At 34.7% G+C, this 21,439-nt stretch overlaps 2 protein-coding genes across 5 annotated transcripts in view; one reads left to right on the forward strand and one right to left on the reverse strand.

The window, feature by feature from the left end:
- The window catches only part of LOC143424514 (uncharacterized), a 30,805-nt gene that overhangs the window by 5,749 nt on the left and 3,617 nt on the right, over positions 1-21,439 (reverse strand). For 2 of the 4 annotated variants that reach the window (XM_076896623.1, XM_076896624.1), the window contains 7 exons: positions 21,256-21,379; positions 21,054-21,189; positions 20,543-20,599; positions 19,359-19,484; positions 19,023-19,276; positions 18,762-18,949; positions 18,471-18,652 (listed from right to left, as the gene is read on the reverse strand). In XM_076896623.1, coding sequence (XP_076752738.1) covers positions 18,471-18,652; positions 18,762-18,949; positions 19,023-19,276; positions 19,359-19,484; positions 20,543-20,599; positions 21,054-21,189; positions 21,256-21,379 — 1,067 coding nt within the window. The remainder of the gene's footprint in view (positions 1-18,470; positions 18,653-18,761; positions 18,950-19,022; positions 19,277-19,358; positions 19,485-20,542; positions 20,600-21,053; positions 21,190-21,255; positions 21,380-21,439) is intronic. The other 2 variants (XM_076896625.1, XM_076896626.1) reach the window with 1 other exon arrangement.
- LOC143424596 (sialin-like) lies at positions 6,675-11,941 on the forward strand. The gene is made up of 8 exons (XM_076896744.1): positions 6,675-6,769; positions 7,869-8,092; positions 8,864-9,094; positions 9,300-9,384; positions 9,839-9,944; positions 10,380-10,641; positions 10,720-11,094; positions 11,615-11,941. The coding sequence occupies exons 1-8, from the start codon at positions 6,760-6,762 to the stop codon at positions 11,816-11,818; spliced, it is 1,497 nt and encodes a 498-aa protein (XP_076752859.1). The 5' UTR covers positions 6,675-6,759; the 3' UTR covers positions 11,819-11,941.

Consider the following 21,439-nt stretch of genomic DNA (forward strand, 5'->3'; position numbering starts at 1 on the left):
TACAGTCAATCTTGTGACTAATACGTCAGAAAATCGACTAAAAGGGTTGCGTGTACAAAGTACAACGCGTAAAGTTGTTACGATAGTTTACAATTTCTAAACAGCTCAAAATCTTGGCACACAGTTTGGAGTGATTGTTGTATATCGTTACAGATAGAGAAATAGTGTGTTCATGTATGTAATAGATTTAAAAACTAGTGTTGCAAACCTTGAAGTATGTATAGACAGAGATAATAATTGATAGCCAAACAATCATTCGCAACTTATGTAAGATGTTAAGCATTCAAATCAGACGAGTTATCGTTAAAATTATGCAATAAACAAAATCTTTATAAAAACGTCTATTTTTATCTCGAAAAAATCGTGGAACATAATATTATGATACCCGATTGTTTCTTTTAATTCTTTCGAAGGCTGTATACCGATCCGCTAGTCTGATGCAATCGCAACAGAAAACTAAGACAAACTGTAACGCAAGCGAGTTTATTTTTCAATGTAAACTGTTAAGAAACAAGAACTTTATAAATATTAAACCACTTTTCGATATAAAACGACAATAAAGAAAAATTTCGCGAACATACGAGGATCTGACGCAAGCCAATCAACATTTCAATGTAAAATGTTAGAAAACAAACAATTTTACAAATATCAGATCTTATTTACGTTACGTATCGGATGGTCGATCAGTTTCTGCTACTCCAACAGGTATCGTTCGATCGACGAAGCAGACACCCCGAGATCGCGAACGGATCAATTAAACGACCAGAATTCGTAAATAGTTGGATCGTGTGCACGTGTTATCTCGATGCTATTTGCATAATACACTTTCACGACTCGATCAAGAGAAATGGCTTCGATAAGGAAGAAAGGGTGGAAACGGTGCAGCGTTCGCGCGGCGATTGGTCGTGCGAAGGTCTCTCGACGAGGAGCAGAGGTGAAAATGAAGCGAGGGAAACTCGAAATCACGACGCGACTCGTTCAGAAGCTGAATTAAGACTGTCCACCCGAAAGCTGGCCGCTGATTGCAACGGCTAGCTTCCCCTCCGATCATCCGCGGCTTACGTAAACGCGGGAAACATTTCTTCCTACAAGCTCGCTTACAACTCACCGCGGTGTTGGATTCACGAAAAAAGGGAAAAGTGGAAAATCGACAGGCGGCGATTACGTGATCGATTTTAGAAATTCGCGTGCGAATAAACAGAAGGAAAACGGTGAACGTGGATTGACATTCGACGCGTGCTTTTCGGAATTTTAAACGGAAATGGAGAACGATCATCGAATGGACGCGCGAGTTTTTCCTCGACATCTGAGGGATTTTGAAGAGACGTTCGAAGAATGTTTGTTTCTAGAGTTTTCTGGGCAAATGAAAGAAAATGTCATGAAATTGAAAAGGAAATATTTCTCTAAAATATTAAACACCGTGTGAACACTAATTGCAATAGTTGTCTACCTGTGACTTTCCATGTCGAATGAGACTCGTCAGTAGATTAGACTGTAAGAGTCAGACGACGTTGCGAGATTCGATCAACGCTGAAATTCCATTTCAGTAAATTAAATTCTACTATATAAATAAACTAACACTTGACTCGCATTGCTTTAGAAATTCCATCGCGAATTCGAGGGTCTACGTCCACTTACGATTACTCAATTATTGATTAAATCGTTAAAGAAAAGCGAGAGAAAATTTTCTATTTAATTTTCCAACAACGTATTCTATTTAAAAATAAGAAACGATCGAATCCTAGTTTATTCGTTATTTAAACATAACATTCGAACGTCAGAATTTTAATGTGCCATCGCCATTTGCGCTCCTCGCTTGCAGTCTCTCGCTGCGTCGACTTTCGACCATTTCACCAAGTCCATTACTTTTCCATTTCCTTTCCTTCATTCACGTGTCTGACGAAATCGTGTTGAGCATAAAATCAGTGTCAGGTCGATGATGCGTGTATGCATATCCCGTGGCACGCGGACTAGCCACGGTTCTCGGCTAGAAATACACGCTATAAGAACGCATATCCGTGGCTCTCTGTACGAGCGATGGTGACTCAAGACGGAGACGCGATTTCATCAACTTATCGATAATACGTTAAATTTTACAAAAATACCAGCCGGCGATTTCTGATGAAATTACATGGAATGTAAAGAATCCGCGCGTGTCAAGACGAGCACCAAGATCGAAGCATCAATTGACACACGTATCGAATGACTCTTGTTCATTTAAGTTTGGAAGTTACTTAAAATTAATTGAAATATTGAAATGTATTCTATATAATGTAAAGTGATAATATATTCTATGCAGCGTAAGAGCATTAACACAACTATTTTCAAATAATTCATTATTTTCTAATATGTTGTTGAAAGATTACTCGCAAGTATTAGAGAAATTACAATATAGCGTTCGACGTTTCTAAGCCATCTAAAGTGAACATGAAGATTGTGAAAATGTAAATAATTAATAAATATAAAAGTTTTTCATCCAAATGACAAAAGATTGTCCAATGTGGGACAAAAAATCCATATGTGAAAAAAATATATTTTGTAAAACATCAATGAATAGAGTACACGTTTATGACTAGCATTAATATTTATAATTAATTGTACAGTGACTATATATAATATTGATATCTATTTTCATGATTCTATTAGTTTTTATGAAATGAATTAATGAGACGGTCATCGAATAAAAGTATTTGTGTTCCTTTAAAATACGACAGAACGATATCTTCATCAACGCGACAAAAAAAGTGTCTGCTCTTATTAATCGCTTGAAAGCTAAATGAAAAAGCACAAAACTCATGAAACTGATACCTCGACTGTATGATGCAAGAGATTTTGTTCAAAGGACAAATGAAACGTTAATTACGAACGAATAGAAATACGAATACATAAATCTTCCAATTGATTCTAACTTAATACGCGTTTATTCCATTTCTACGACCTTTCTAATTTCTTCTCCTTTCTCTGAAATCAGCACATCCAAGGCCTTAACCTTAGAGTTTATTAAATGATTAAAGTTCAAACTCATAAAGAGTATCGATGACACTGTATAAACATAGATGCATTCATAATTATCGATTCAGCAACTATTGAAAATTGATTCGTTTACATCTAGGAAGACACGAGCAGAGAGATTAAACTATTACTACGCAACATTAGAATATAAAATTTCCTAAAATGTAGAGAAATTATTATTTTTGTTCGATTTCTGGACCAGTGAAGCACCAGTCTGGCATCAGATTCATTTAGAAGAAAACAGATTCACAGTTTTGTCTTTTCAAGGAATCAACATTAGCATAAGACTTACCTTAACAATTATTCTCGAAGACACATTTCCAAATTCATGATATGGCCATTCTGTTGCACTTAAATCATCTTGCAGCTAACATAATTCCACCTTCCTGCAACTTTTCATTTTTCTTCTGATGCGCTAAGAACTGGACAATCTCAACGTGATCTTCGCTTGAAAACTCTCTTCTTTTCATCTTATTTTTAGAATAGATTGACAGTCGACTGAAATAAAACAATTGACTTCGATCAGCGGATGAAATTAGAAAGATAGTCATCAATCGGATAATAATTAGGTTAACCTGAATATTAAAAGATGTATCAACATAACTTGCAGCTGCATTCGACAGCAACTCCCATTTAAATATTAACTTGCAACTGTATTAAGTCCACAGCCATTCCGTCGACAAGGTTTGCTAGGAATTCGGAAAATCTGCTCGAGCAGAGTTGGCTGACTGGATGCTGAACATTGCACTATATTTATGGAACTGTAAATGAGAAGTGTCGTTGCACCAAACAATCAAGATATTATTCGCGATGTTGCAAGGTTTTTAGTAACAGCAGCTCGATTATTCCAAAAGAAAGACCTTTTTTCTATTCCTTTCCATTTCGAGAAACATATGGACAATTGCAAGGAAATTGTACGAATGGTTGTGCTCCGAAATGGACGTGTTCTATTTCAAGAATGTTGCAAGGTGCGACCCGATCGCGAGGAAATTGCGTGCAGTATTGAATTTTTTGCACTCAGTGGAACTGGAACCATGTTGCAGGCCAACAATTATTGTGCAACCATTCGTTACATTCGTACGCTACATTTTAAACGAAGCAGATTTTATCATATCGTGAGTATAGAATAAATTAACCCTTTGCAACTCGAGGACTCCAGAGATTTGCCATTTAAAATTAGTCTTTAAACTCGAGGACTTCTCGATGGAGGCAACACAAATAATTTTTGCAAATGTTATGTTATTTACATAACATTATTATTTATAACGCTGTTACTTTTCTTTTCGAGTGCGAAGGGTTAAATGTAAGATATTTTCTATTCCATTCGAAAGCGACTCGCTAAATCGTCAGAGGAGAAACTAGAAAATTTTCTAAGTGAAGACTATGATGTGGCGCTATCATACATCGTGATAAATAATTATGAAATATATTATGCGTTTCGAACTCACACATCAGCTTTTATCGTAACTCGGTCGCTTTGTGATAAGAATTTAGCACGTATTTAATTCCATATTACACATTTCAGCCCCCAACGTGTGGCGGGATCTTAAAGTAAACGATGGGAATTGACCGAATAAATTAGTAGTGTATAACTATGATATCTATTTTGTTAAATCATTACTTATAATACTTTGTGAAAGTTAAATTAAACATTAAAAAATTTGTCGATACGATCTACAAAGTGTAACGAATTGTTTTATACTTTTCTTTACATTTAAAAAAGAAGAATGTAATCGAACAAACGTTTAACAAAATAAGCTCGATTTCAATTAAAAGAATACACAGATTCTCAATATCATTCGAAGTGTATTACCATTCAATTAATAAATAATTTTCGTTGTACTCGTTTTATTTGTCGTCAAGTTTCATTTTCAAGCTCTCTTAATTCTGAATAAAAGAAGGTATTTGAAAATATAGCATCTATTGCTCGAACATATTAATTAATCCATAAACTAAATTTATAACGCGAGCTACTTGGAAATTCAGGAAAATCCTTTATGCGTAACACAAGCTGTAAATCTTCACCGTCGTTTATTTGCAATGCTAACAGCGTCTGTAGTTTATACTTGTACTTTTCTACACGCATATACAGAGACACGTAATATAGCGTACGATGACAACGCAGCAATTTTAATTAATTATTTAACATTTAGACAGCATTAAATGTAGGGCAAGTTACAGAGAAGCATTCTGTATAAGGACTTCTGGAGGGTTTACCCTCTTCTAGCGACAGATGCGCCATTTTGTACAGTATTGGCATTTCATGTTCATCCTTTTGCCAATAAAATTCGTATTTCGCAAATTAAATACTTCTGCTTGACTATTTTATTTAAAATTCATTGATATTGCAAATTAACAAATTGGATTTAGAAATATCAAGATTACGCAAAATGAAATGAATAACAATTAGCTTTAAAATTCGAATGTCATAGTATTCGTGTAATTCTGCATCTCAATTTAAATGAACGTTATAGCATTTATGTCCATAAATGTGTTAAGTAGGATCACTTGATTTGTAGGTGGATGAATTTGATTTAAAAAAAGATGAATGCATTGCATATATGCTATATATGCGTGATATAAATAAACGATGCTTGTTCGGGAATTTCTTCACTGTGAAATTCCTCCACTGTCGTTAATCGAACTACACTGAAACATTTTAACACGTTGAACATCACGAACGTCGTCAACACGCCAATATTAGTAGAAACACAACATTAGAATAAATCGAGCGATTATACGAGCCATTTCGAAATGTATGGCGAACATAAGAAAAGAAGAAGAAGAGTGCTGTTATCAGCGAACGCTGAAAAGTTGAATGTCATTTAAACCACGATTCTATATTAACGCAATATAAATCATAGAAAAAAGATTTTGTTTATGAATAAATACACACATCTACTGTGCGCGCCTAATAAAACATTCATGTTGGCGCCACGGACAATCGATATAAACTTAGCGTGGAATTCAACGTGTTAAACTTATAATTCTGCCGTATAAAATAGATATTTAGCACTCGAGGACGATCTTCCATGTAATAGTGAATTACAGCGCAAAATTTTCTTCAACTACACGTAATTGTCTGCATCGAAATAGAACGTGATACTGAGACAGACGGTCAAGTCAGTCGATCCCCATAAAGCGAGGCGAAAGTTAATCAACTGGATGTACTCGAGAGAAACGAGCTGCCGTATCTCATCGAACGGCTGATTTATCATTAATAAATTAACTAACGACGTATGTCCAGCGTGCTTAGAGAACGGTCTCACCGAGTCGGTAGATAAAGTAACAAATACCCGGGGATTTTTAAGCAGCCGTACAAAGCACCAGATGATTTTCGTTATCAAAACTATTTCTGTACGGGTGGAGGTTCCCAAGGAGATCCCTCAGGGTACTCGCGATTACAATTGAAGAGCAGCCATGCAGTGTTCTCCGCGACACTAGCTGATTAACATACGACTCATAGGTGCGCGCGACATCAAACAAAATCTGATTGAACGAGCGGTATCCGTGAACAACGCGAAACTTCTTAACGAATTGTACGCTAAACATATCTCGTTAAGTGTACCTCGACGCGTGTTTAATATCTCATTTCACTCTCGATTGATTTCTAATCGAGATTCTTTCACGTTGACACGAGTTGATTTTTAGCTCGAAAGACATTTCAGAGTGCACAGCAGCATCCCGTTCGTTTAACTGACAATATCGTGGAGCATTCGCACCGTTGCTTGAGAATCTTGAGACGCGATGGCTAAGAGTAAGTATAATTTTCCAATTTTCAGCGAAGACTCTCGGATGCCAATTGAAACGACGCGAATATTGCCGTGTATCGCTAATTGAAATTGCGCACTTGTGCGCGCGTGTATAGAAGTCGATCGATTTATATCAAAAGAAGAATCGCCCTTATTTTCTTATTACAAACATTCGTAACTGTAGGGTAGCATGTAGATTGTTGCGTTATGAATTTAAGACGGTTTACGACTTTAGATACTGTTCACTTGATCTCACAGTGATCGTGTCAACAAAGAATTAAAATATTGTTATCTTAAGATTTGCTTAATTCCACTTTATAATGTTACATAGATACAATAAAACAGTCTGCAATTTGTTCGTACGCTTCGAAATCGAGTCTGCACGCGCGAATCCGATCTGAACGTTCCAATGGAATCATTCAACGTTACCAATGATTACGTCTAATCTTTCCTGCAAGCGTGTAGAACTGCTGGCAAACATTTACAATTTCACGTTCGTTGCACGAAACGGAAAGTTACTTAATTCGTATCGCGTGTGTTATACTCCTCCAGTTTCTTCCACGTTTGCCTCAGTGAAAATTGCACGTAACTCTTTCTGCAATATTAAGTCGTAGACAATTAGTAATGTGGAAAATAGTGCATCGTAGGAAATAACAATTGCAATTCGTTGAAATGGATCTGTTTAACCCTTCGACTACAAGGCAGACTTTGAAATCAATTCATTCGCGATGGAACTTCTCGTTTGACGTGCATTTCTGATAAAACAGTGAAACAATATCACGTTGCATTGGAATTTTTCTAGGCGCCTTTAGGCGCCTGCAGTATCACTCGCACCAGTTCTCCAAGTGCTCATAGTGATCAGAAGCGCAAGCTTTCCAGACGCAAATTTGCCAAGCGCTTGCAATATCAGAAGAGTAAGTTTTCTGAGCGCTTGCAGTATCAAAACCGCAAATTTTCTATGCGCCTACAGTATCCCAAACGCAAGTTCTCTAAGCGCTTCTAGACACCTAAAACATCGCAAGCGCAAGTTTTCTAAGCGGCTTTGGTAGCCAACAGTAGTCGAAACGTTAAATAAATTGTTACGTTTTGTTAAACGCATCGAAGAAAAGGAGCTTCTATCATGCCGGGACGTGCTTTGGTACCTCGTTTTCTGTGGTTTCGCAATCAACTACATGTTGAGGATCAACTTGAACCTGACGATCGTGGCAATGGTGGTGCCTCGTACAAAGGCGGTCGCAGTTGCCCAATGTGCCAATGATATGCCAGACATGCGCTACGATAACAGCACCTTAAGGGTTGCACCTTCTTTATCATCGAAAGTGGACAATGTCACGGTTGGTACCCTTCTACTCTGCATTCTACGATAATACTATGAATATAATTACAATTACAGTAGAAATAACAACAACAATCATCGTTACTTCACGTACCGCGTCAATATTGCTTATCAGATTGCCTACAACCGACAAATATATTTGTCACATTCAACTATTCTTATCTTTGACTGATAAATTAGTTTATGATCCCTAATGTTTGCCAGAAATCAGATAGAAATGTTTTTTTTACTCTCGCATTAAAGTAAGACAATTAACCCTTTGCACTTGAAAGCTCTGGAGCGGAGCCATAGTTTCAGTTCGTAACAAATTTGAAATCCGTTCAAGTTTTTTTTCATCTGACTTAAGTTATGTAAATTGAAGTTTTGTTTATGTTACATAAGTTTTGTTATGAAAGTTTTTGTTTTTTTTCGACTGCAAAGAGTTAAAGTGTTCAGTTTCATGATAACCATTGCTCAACCATCGTAATTCGTCAATTCAAGTAGAATCATATGCATTTGCCTGTATAATGCGTATCGTGGAACGATCCATTAAAGAAACTTCGATCTTTAAGTGATTCACATTTCGCACTTAGCGAGATGAACTGATAACTTGATTTATTCTACTAGCAGATTACAAATGAAATCTGTTGAGGGAAGTATTGTTTATGTAACTGTAAAACAAAGTGCAAAGGGTTAATGTAATTATTTAAAAAGAAAGTTCGATGACGTATATTAGATAAAATAGAGAAATATATCAGTGGCTCGATTCTGGTTTCAGTACGAGGATCGTTTCGAATGGAACGAGTACCAGCAGGGGTTAGCTTTAGGAGCTTACTACTGGTTGCATTGGCTAACGCAACTTCCTGGAGGGCTGTTGGCGAGGCGTTATGGGACGAAGCTTGTTTACGGCTTGGCAAACTTCATGACAGCGATTCTTGGCTTCCTCATTCCATTTATGACACGCTACCATCTCTACGCTCTTATTTGCCTACGAGTTCTTCAGGGTCTGGTCGCGGTAAATAACAAGAGAATTAAATCTCGATCGGACGTTGATGCGTTTCTAATTACCTGCAATTAAAAGATTTGCCAACGATCGGATTGACGACGTTGTCGTTTCGAAATTTATTTGTCCCGCCGTTATCTGTGAAACGAATATTTTCATTGAAAAATGTAAACGCGTTTGGAAAAATATTTGATTGAATATTTAGATATTTATTTAGGGCGTTGTATGGCCTTCCATGCACGACATGACAGCCAAATGGATACCTCCGAACGAACGAAGCAGATTTGTCAGTTCTTATTTGGGTAAACACATCTACGATAACAGTAAATTTTTCAATTAATTGAGATCGTTAGCGAGATAAGTGTAAGGTTTGTTATTTAGTGTAACAAGTAACAGGTGAGACTTTAACCGACTGCAGATGAATATCTTATTAACCGCAACGCTTCTAAACTGATTAACTTTTAAACTGCTAATATCGAGACCAACGTAATCGCAATGAAATTTAACCAGCTTAATTTTATAAATTAAACATCACTCCTTCGATCTCTCTAACACTTTGATTGCATAATTGCCGTTACGAAATACGTAAGCTGGTTTTAGATGACATCGCGGAGAACGATAACATTTTCGACACGATTAACAGCTGAAAGCCACTAATAAGCTTTTTATCAGTCGTGTTTATTAGATTTGTTAGTTCCATTATTAGCATTTTATTTAACGATGATACAGCAAAGTTATAAATATGTCACTTTTCAGGTAGTTCCGTGGGTGCTGCTATAACTTATCCACTTTGCGCAGCTGTCAGTAGCGCATTCAATTGGGGTGCGGCTTTTCATGTAACATCATTACTCGGTGTAATTTGGTAATGGCGTTAATTTGACTAAAAATAGCTGTTTTCATTTTTGCATGAGATTTTAAGTCTGTCGTGTAACTAATATGCAAATCACAAATCTTCAATAGATTTTTCTACATCGATATTGTCAAATGCAATCAACGATTCCTAAGATTAATTAATCAGCATCGCACAAAGTTGATGAAAAACATTCCATGAAATTAATTTCGATTAATTATGATCTCCGTAATATGCTCGATCTAAATAGATTAGTTTTCTTAGTTTCTTAATTCCTATTTTTAAAGTTCCTTGAATTAACAAAATGTGCCTTAACTTCTACTTAGAAAATTCTTTAAATTAAGTAAACTTTTGACGGTTCGAAAATTCCAATGTGTCATCCTTTAAAAAATATTTCTCAAAGGAACGATACTCTGTTAAAAAATATTGCAAAAACTAATTTTAAAGGTACTGCTTCTGGTTCTTCCTCGTGCATGACACACCTCAGCAACATCCTCGGATATCCGAGGAAGAAAAGAAGTATATCCTAGAGAATCTCGCTGACTCGGTTCAGGACGAGGAATCTTCGATACCGTGGAAAGCAATTTTAACGTCGCGTCCAATTTGGATCACCATTGTCGCGCAATGGGGCGTGGCATGGGGTTTGTTCACGTTGATTACTCAAGCACCGACTTACTTCAACTTCATTCACGGATGGAACATCAATGCGGTATATTATAATAATAAACGATACGTTACGAGCCGCGAATTCGTCGTAACAAGTCTGCTATTCGAAATTTGTTCGCAGACTGGAGTCATTTCTGGCGTCCCGCACCTACTCAGAATGGTGTTCTCTTATTATTACTCGATAATGAGCGACTGGCTGATACGTACCAACAGAATGAATCTGACGAACGTCAGAAAATTGGCCACGTTCGTTTGCACTGGTCTGCAAGGTATCTGTATCTTGTTATTGGGGTACAGCGGATGCCATCCGACGCTCGCGATAGTCTTCATGATGGCCGGTGTGACGGTGAACGGTGCCATTTCCGCTTCCACTTTAGCGGCCCTCGTCGACATGGGCCCAAATTACGCCAGCGTCCTTCTTGGTTTCTGCGGTATGATCGTAATCGCGAGCGGATTCATTTCGCCGGTGATTGTTGGCATTTTGACGAACGACAACGTAAGTGTACAAATTAGAAACTTAACATCGTTTAAACAGGATTTTATTCGCTGATACAAGATACGCAGAAAAATATAGCGATCGTTGCAACGTCGATTGCACAACGGGCCATGTTTCATCAAATATCGTACGAACACGGCCTCTCGAATCTAGCTGTGCAAAGATCACATTTTCGTGTTTTCGTTTTGTTCGCTTTTTGTATTGTTTCTAATTGTGTTTGACGATAAGACAAATGTAAATCGAAATACGATTTCCGCGTTTAAACGTGGATTAACTGGGATCTCGAGGGATTTACCAACTCTCGTAAACATCTTTAAACCGTGACACTCTTCGTATATCGAAACGTTAACATTTCGCAACATATTTCCCATATCAGTGTCTATGAAGAAAATATTTTTACGATACAAACGATAGTTCGATGTTCACGCTTCATGCTCAATAAAATGAAATTGTTTACAGGTTTTTAGACGTTGATATTTGTTACTACGAATCTAACACGGAGATTCTATTATTTTCTCAGCAAACCGTGGCACAGTGGCGACTAGTTTTCATCATAGCCGCTGCGAACTCGTTTCTTGGGACGATCGTGTACTTGTTATTCGGCACGTCGAAAGAGCAACCGTGGAACAAACAGGGTAAGTCGAACGAGGCGAAAGGACAAGAAATGGAAAAGTTAACGGCGACGCCGGTTGTGATCTGCGAAGAAAAGAAAGAAAGGACGTAACCGGGGGAGAGAGCACGATTGACCACGGATTGAAACGTAACGCGTACATGATTTAATGACGTTCACCACGGTTTCTCGTTGTTTTACAGTACGAAATTGAATGAACTCGAGAACAGAAAAGTTCCCGCCGCAAGAAAATGTCAAGAAACGCGATGAAAAAGCGAAAAGCGAACACGTTCGGTTAAGTTTCACATTTCTCAACAGTTGAAGACACCTTTCAAATATTGACAAATTATTTAACCAACGTTAATACGTTTATATATACACCTATACATGTAATATTATAATTTTGCGAGTCACTTGTAGCGAAGAATTTACGTAAATCGAATATTCGGTGCCACGATCAACCAAAGAAACTATGAGCACGGATTAGAGAATAGTTTTTATTTCAACGAATTGTATTTTATTGACATGATATAAATTATTCGCCCCATATTGCACATAAACATTGAGATCGATTATATAAAAAAATACAATACAAAAATATGTAAAAGCGGGAACAAATAAATAGCAAATGAATGGTGTGTCGCGAGTATACAATATAAAATACATTATTTTCCATTCTACGTGCTCTATCAGATGTAAATTATTTTTCTGTTTCGTTAAACGATGTAGCCTATTAAATGATTACGGTTACCTGCTTTTTTCTATTTTTTAAATAATGGATAAATATTCACGCGTACCCAGCATGCGATTCTACTAAAAAAAATTGCGAGATTAATGCATTATTGTATCTTAAATAAATAAAATTAAACTGTTTTGACAAAAACTTAACAAGAGTGCTCCGTTTTCTTTTCAATGTCTATCAGTAGCCCTTAAACTTATGTGCCCCATCCAGAACTTTCCGTTCGAACCATTTGAAACTCTCATTGCGAAACGAAGAATCCAAGCAAACCTGTAAACTCCTAAAAAATTAAATTTATTGCTTTGCTATAACTCTACACCCTTTTCTTGTTTATTATGACCTTTGTACTATTGTAAAAATTGTAAAGCATAGCTATTTAATCATAAAAATCGATCTGTACGGAAAGTGTCCAAAAATCGGTCCGACACGGAACGTATGAGGCACATTTAAATTAACATACGATGTCTACCTACAAGAAATTCTGCTAAATGTTAAAAACAGTATAGTAAAAAATATACTACCAATCAACGATATAAATTACTTTTCACAGGACAAAGGCAATATAATTCTTTCGTTGTAATTTTACATCATTGATCAATAGTGCGAACGTATAATTAATAAAAATGTAACAAAACAAGCATCTAATCATCGAAGACTCGCTCGAATTTCAATCGAACTAAAAATCTCAACAACAATTTATTACAGCTGAGTCACAAATAATATAAACAAAAATTAATTGGACACGTGTATGGTAATAAACGTAGGAACAATGGACCTCTATTTATTGAAACAATTGCAAGGCGGTGAAATTTCAAATGTCTTATTACACGAAATTTATATAAAAAAAGAGAAATAACTGGATCCATCTAAGTCAAAAACAATTATTTTTTGGGTACGTGAAAACACGTACAGCTTCTGCTACATGTATTATAAAGAAACATAAGTTGCACGATGTGTTCAGTAAGTAAATACTGATATTAAATTCTTTCAAAGAATTGAATATTATGACCTAATAAATTATTAAAAAATTTTAATCAATCAAACGATATGAAATATCTATTTCTTCTTTTTCCTAGTGGGATTAAGCATAACATATCTTTACTCGATAAACAGATCGTGCGTACATTGTGTCGTTAAAATGATCACCGTCTCTTTCGAAAAAGCTAATAAACGGAAGTATACGATGCCGTATGATTGTTTACTTCTAGAGCTTACTTACATTCCGTTTCTCCTAATCAAATGTCAAGCATTACGTTCGATTCCCTCTCCTTCTCGTTTACATATTTCGTTAACGGTTCATTTTCGTAACAAAATCAAATGCTACGGAACCGATCTATTTTATACTATGGCTCTCCTCGCGTTACATTCTTACTTCTCACGCAGAAAAGCCCAGATATTATCACAGTTTCTCTTCCGCGGTGAAGTAGCTTACAATTAGATACAACGCTTTTGCTTCCTTTTCCCCTGTAGACGATTACGAATCTAGCGAAACGCTACTACTCGTGGGAGCGACTATTCATTTCACGGACAACGCATGGAATTTGAAAGAAAATCGAGTTACTTTGCAGAGATACTTGACACGTTGACTGCCACGACGAGATCACATTATTACGCTCAGAACGCCACGAACGAAAATGAATTTTTCATTTCTGATCTAATGAAAATTGTCGATTGCTCGACAACGCATATTTTACTCAAAAACATTCACTAATTGGCAATGATGTTGAAAATGCGTTAAACGTCAGTTTTCATTCAACTTTTACAATTAGAAATAGTTGATGCACTCCAGATCGCTGATGACCACCGTGACGTTCAACGTGTTCAAATTTCCCTTCCAATTTGATTCCATCAATTTTTCTTCTTCTACGCATCAGACAGAGGCAAATTGTAAAAATGTTCAGTCTTAAGTTCGTAATGCATTAAATGTAATAATGCAAGGTATACCAATATGCGAATTAAGAAAAGACACCAAATCATATAAAATTATCTTCGATAAGAGAAAGAGATGCGAATTTTGCTTTTTATTTTGGGCCAGCCATTCCTTCGAATCGTTGATTTCTTTAAACCCTTTCACTCAGCTCCTTCCTGGGCGTTTATAATAGAAGCTGCTGCTAAAATAGCAATATTTTAGCAACAGTTTCTACTGCTAACGTCTTTTAGCAATAGAAAATTTCCATTTCAATAGAAAACATCAGGGAAGTTTAACCCCCCTGAAGTTGATCACTAATAAATGCTGATGTTCCCCTCAGAGAAGACATCCAAGTGTGAAGGGGTAAATCTTGGCCATGAATGACGCGTATAGGATCGTGTCGAATTGAAAAGAAATATGGAAGAAATGTGACACGGAAAAAGGTATTGGTAGCACCCATTTTGTTAACGATATCGAACACTTGTTCACGCTAGACACAGGCAACGGCTAAGCTCAGACACGACGATCTTATTTAAAGACGATTAATTCATTTCGTTGGCCGGAAGACTACATTCTCGGATACAAGTTTGCATAGACGTTTCATTTCCGAAGCCTTTCCCATAACTTCCACTCGGACACGCGTTACGGACTAAAAACAAGTAGCATTCAAGTACATTTGCCAGTTCTTGAACCAGGAGGCTCGTAGATCGTTACTTCGAGACAGTCTCCATGTCTCTCTATTATTACGAGATCTTTACATTCAGATTAACACGCTCGAACGGACAGAATCGAAATCCATTGCGATTGTATGCTGATTACGGTCGCTAATAACTTTGCTTACTTCTTTAACCCTTTGCAACTCGTCGCGTTCAAGAAATGCACGTCTCCCTGAAATCTTCTATTACTGGTGGACGATGGCAATAGAAACGATTGCTGAAAATTTCCATTTCTTCAGGGATGCGTGCATTTCTCAAAAAGTCGGGATAAGTTTGACTTCCGCCAGACTTGCGGCGACCCGTCAGAGAGGACATCCGAGTGCGAAAGGGTTAATACAACCTAATACGGACGTGTATATATAATATAATGTGTATGTATGCGTACATAATAGCGTTTGCCACTTAAAATCTATGCATAAATAGACGGAAAACACAATAGTGCGACTAGCGTTGAAAGCGCGTAATACTAACCCAAGTATATATATATATATATATAATTATATATATATGTAAATAAGATAGATAGTTTGGAAGCACGGGGCTGGAATGCCCCGTTTAAACGTAATGACAAAGTTCCGTTCGTTTCGTACACAATAATTAGGCCTTACATAGGAATCTGTATTATCAGGTAAATTGAATTCAAAGTTTCATCACGTAATACAATTCGTGACATTTATATATTATGCCATATATATATATTAAATACTTTGAATATGCGTATATATCTATATATTTACGTATTTGTATATATTTTTTTAAATATAATATGTATATATTACGATAGTTACTCTTTATACTCTCATAGAATTTTTTAAAACGTGCTTCTACGCAACAAGTGACTCTTCTCATCGATTAAATTGTTCTGAGGTCCTCTTATCCGTTAGAAATCTGTTACACAACTTCTGTTCTTATTCTTGCCTCTTAAAATACATGGATATATCGTACGTTCAAAGTAACGTAAAATAACATTCTCGAGAGAAAAGGAAGGTGTAGTACACGCGTCATAATATTCCGTTAAAACGTAACGAATAATTAAATAAATAAGGACTTTCAATCATCGATCAAACGCAGTCAATGACACTTGTGTGTGAAACTTGTAGATTATCACGATTACGCTAGATTTTTTACGACTTTGATCCTATCAACAATACGTATGTGTATGTGTGTGTGTACTTATATGTACGTACTACTTCCCTAATTCTTTAGATTTATGCTCGAGTCTGATATTTAAATGTCACTTAAATATAGAGTTCTCATATATGCTACCCTGTGCTTTAGAATCTATAAAGACGTTGAAATGCGAGGAAGTTACGTTTAATGTTGTTTAACAAAGCTTAAAGATAATATCGAATTCTTTTTTAAAACTATTCTGAAATACTTGAACGTTCAAGTCGGAATTTCAAAGAGGCAGTAGAATTCAATATTGTTGGTCTGTTGTGCAGGCTATCAGAATATTAATCTAAAAGACAGACAAATTACATATATCGAAGGGTAAGAACTTTTTTTTCTTTTCAAACGATATTAATATATACAATGTTACTACATAGACTAAACATATGAATAAAATTCAGTAATTTTTTGGTCGATATAAGTCTTCAAGTATTTTCGAATAATGTTAAATTATATATACTTCGCGAGTTAAAATTGAACGATAGCGTAAAAATAAGTCTAATTTGTTTATCTTTTAGAGAAATCTTCCTTATTATTGCACAAACCAAATATGTTGAACACATTGGCACTTTAATTAATGTTAATTAATTATACAGTTCTTAATATATTTGGTGCGTATACTACCCAAACACTTAATCGCACTTATGAAGAATAAATTACATTTTTATTGTATTGCCAAAAAATTTCTTTTGCAAGTAATTTTTTTTAAATAAAAAAGAAATTTTTTAAATAAAAGAAAAATTTCCAACTTCTTCCTTAAGTCGAGTATAGAAATCACAAATTATTAAATACTTGATGTTCCTTGAAGTACGATTAAACTCTTGGATAGTATCATTTATCTACGTTTCTTTCTTTCATCGAATTCGTATATTGTAAACGTTATTACACGCCCCACAAGCAAAGTGGACAAATCTGTTTGAAACAGTAATATACTCTGAGAAACATGTAATATTCCCTAGGATAATTTTGCACTATAACTATGATTTGATTGTGTTTAGATAAATACTGCCAAATGTACTTTCTGCTCTTTGATCTCAGGTATCGTATTCTAAATCTAAAATTGTTTTGCTTACTACAACGAGACTTCGCTTAAAGCTTTCCATACTTCACTTTGGATCCTGTCCGTTAATTTTTTTATATTCGAGAGCCTCATATTACTATAATAACGTTTAAATTATTTTACTATTGCAGAACGTATAGTTTCCTCGTCTTATAAAATCCTTTCTTCCGTGCAAAAGATTAATAAAAAATTTGTAAATGCACGATACAGAACGAAAATGGCACCAGTCTTAGTATCACTGAACCAATTTTCCTTGCATATTGTGATTTTCCGAGACGTTATACTTAAATAAATATTTAAAAAAATGACACGCGAAATATGAAAAGTACAAAGTGTATATGAATAATCGTATAAAATCATGTTTTCATAACATTCCATAACATCACATCCAAGTGATGTTAGGATACGTTAGGAAATGAATAAGTATGGAAAATTGGTGTCATAAATATTAGATTATTAAGTAACTTTAGAAAGAGTTACGTTTAGAAATGGAAATTGTAAAAAGTGTTCTCGAAACAGTTCCTGTCAAAACAAATTTAAAAAGTGAACTAGCACTTTTATCAGTCGAATTCATTACTTTTGAGCGATATGGAAATTATTTCGAAGCGTGAATGTATTCAATTATTCTTGACTCCTACTACTAAGAAAGTTATTCGTACTAACTATGATTTGCTTAATTAATTAAAATGCACTTGGTGCACCTCTACTTTTTGACTACAGTATATTTTAATCACGCTTTTACTTTCTCTTCGCCGTACTATAGATGACTGATTCGTGTCACATTGAATGTGACGTTAGATATAAGAGAAGAAATATTGAACTTAATTCTATTGTTAAGTAATTATGTATTATGCAATTTGTGCGCTTTGTTTATCTTGAGTGCGCCAAATATAAACTACGATCATTCTTAATCAATGAAAATAGTTGGTCCATCTTGTATAGAAAATTTGAACGAAATAAAAAAAATATAAAATAATCATTACTCAAATTTTACCAATTGTCGCATATAAAATGCTATGCGGAATGAAATAAAACAATGAAATCAAAATATTATTACACGTTGGTCGGAGGATCCATAGCGCAAATAATGGATTTCATTACGCTAGCAGCAGCCAAAGATGCGTATGGCTGCCATTCCTTAATACGAGAACCATCTTTATAATCAGAGATACCTCGAATAACGGCGAAACTTTCACGGCAATTTCCCAAAATACTTTCAACTACGGCGTCCATTTCTGCATCGAATGCGAGGGCTCCAAAACGAGCTGCAAATCTCTGTCTAAGTTGATCATCACGCGCTATGTGTCTTCCAGATGCTACAGGCGCCAAATGAACTCGTGGACAACCAATCATTCTTGAAACACCAAATCATTATTCTTATATATAACTTATGAAAGGAAGGCGACTGAAAGCATTTAGTAATATTAAAGCAGTCAACAAAATGTTCACTGCATAATAATAACCTCTTATTCGCCGCATCTGAAGGTGCAATAGGATGTGCAACCTCAATTACATCTCTTTCGCCAATAGCCATGTACAACTTGTCAGACTCGGGTGAAGGCGACTTAAAATCGTGCTCCGTTTGATTACTTAGAATGTCTAAACCTTCTTTCAGGTACATTTGCCATGGAGGACTTGATTCATTCTCCGACTGCAAACAATAGTGCCGTTAATAAAATTATTCCAGATAAATTGTTGGAAACTTATGTTGGCATACAACTTACCTGATCTTTAAGATTAGCGGCAATTTCTTGAAGGCATAAATTTGGCGGACAATATTCTTTGGTTTCAAAATGATAATCACCACTTTCGTTCAGTTTTGCACTTTCACAGTAAACATAAATATATTTTTTATTAAGAGGAGTGGGATACGAAATAACCACATCACCAAGTCGTACATGTTTGTTGTAATCTGTATAATGTGGTACACCACCCCCAATTCCAATTAAGAAAACAAAATCAACTTTTTGAAATGTACCTAGGGAATATAATGAAACACTTGAGTATAATAATTATTATTAACAATATTATAAAATGGAAACAGACAGTTGAAATTCTACCTAATAATCTGGTAGTTGTATTTCCTGCTGCAGTCATTGCTTCTCTTGTATGACCCACAGTTGGCAGTTTTGTGCATACAATTCTGTGTGCACCAATATTGCCTAATGTATAAACATTCGATTCACCTATAACAAAAATGATTTACGCTTACATTTAAGAAAATTTCTAAATGTTAACAAATTTTGAAATTTGTGTATGATACATTTGCATTGTGCCACTATTGAATAATCAGTATTGAATCTGTGTTAGATGTGACAAAATTGATTAAAAATTATTCATTCCATACAGATGCAATCGTGTTTGATACCTATTACCAGATATATAAATAAATTAACTTATTATACTTATCAGTATACTAAATAATTTAATTCTTTGTAGATTTGAGTGACATGATCATTTAAATAAATTTTCACTCTTCTTTAGTGAAACAAATAGATTAAAGAAAGAAATATAATAATAACATTAACATCTTAAGAATAAATTATTATTTCTACATTTTTAGATTTGCAAACTTTTGTATATTCAATTAATAAATATATGTTTACATCTATGTTATAAGAATCTACTTCCATAGTTGTAATATAAATAAAAATTAAAAACGTATAATGCCAAGAAGTGTTGCTGTATATTTGATAAGAGAATTAAATTAGATAGTGTAATAATAAAATAAAAATTTAATATATATGAAACATAAAAAAAGAAATAATTAAATTTCTTATATGTTGATTAATTATTTAGTTCAGAGACGAAAATAATAAATATTAAAAAATGAATACCAATCTTAATATAACAATATCTTTCACGTAGACAAAACGTGATAAAACATATAAATGATAGACAGAGACCACATAAATAAAAGATGTAATTAGTGATGATGCTAAACCATGCCCTTTTAATATTTATGTGTATATGTGTGTGCGGTACATTGAACTTGCTAACATTGCTGAAAGAGTACATGTTGAGGACATGATAAATGAGATGATACTTTAAATGTGAATTCAAAGACAATGTGACATGTTGTGTCAGCTATGGACAAAATAACAGTTTAATTAAAAATGTCTATTAATATACAATTCTCATAACACAGTGGCTCTGCAACTTTTCTTGAATACAAGCAATTGGCAAGCTATAACATTAAATGACATTGAAACGAAAAATGAAACTATATTACAAACTACTTTACCAAACTGACATGTCACCCGCGGTAGTCCATTTGTTGCGTCAGGTGAGCTTGCCGTACCTAAAGTTTCATGCGTAGAAAATATATATGTACGCAATATTTTTCTGCTACTACCGCCGATTTATACATGATGTTGAAATTAATACGAACGCACTTTATGAAAATTAGCAATTAGTACTTCTAAATTAATAATGTTGCATTATTATACTTGAAATTCAACATTATTACTAAATATTGTAAATAAAAATGTATACTCAACATGTATTGATAAACTTTTAAAAGGTTAAAAATACTTTAGAGAGGTACTTCTAAAGGGGTAAAAGTAATAATCTATATATTACTTTATAAATTACTTTGTACTCCTATATATATATATATATATATATATATATATATATATATATATATATATATATATATATATATATATATCTCAGTAGGTGAATTACATGTATATATTTCGTACAATTCACATGACAAGCAATTAGAAAATAATAAATAAAGGGTATCTTACCAACAGTAGTGTAGCGAACAAATGTTTCCTTGTTTTCAATCATTGAATCGACTGCCAATTTTTCACAATACTGTGCTGTAATTATTGCTATGGTAGGTTGTTTAGCGCTAGCCATTGTGGGCATTTGTTTTACAACCTAAAGATAAAAAGTTATTACTACAGATTCTTTGAAAGAATATAATAAAGTTTAAATGAAATTTACCTGAATCTGTGTATCTTGATGTACAACTCTAGTAAATGCTCCATGATCCATTGCTTTAACAACACCTTTTTCTTGTAATTCTTTCAATTTTACTTCAACTGCAGAAGGATCCCAACCATGTTGCCTGCAATAATTTCCGTGAAATTATCACATGATTTTTCAATGCTAGAATCCATCAATTCTA

Source organism: Xylocopa sonorina, chromosome 6 (assembly GCF_050948175.1).
Source record: "Xylocopa sonorina isolate GNS202 chromosome 6, iyXylSono1_principal, whole genome shotgun sequence".
NCBI lineage: Eukaryota > Metazoa > Arthropoda > Insecta > Hymenoptera > Apidae > Xylocopa > Xylocopa sonorina.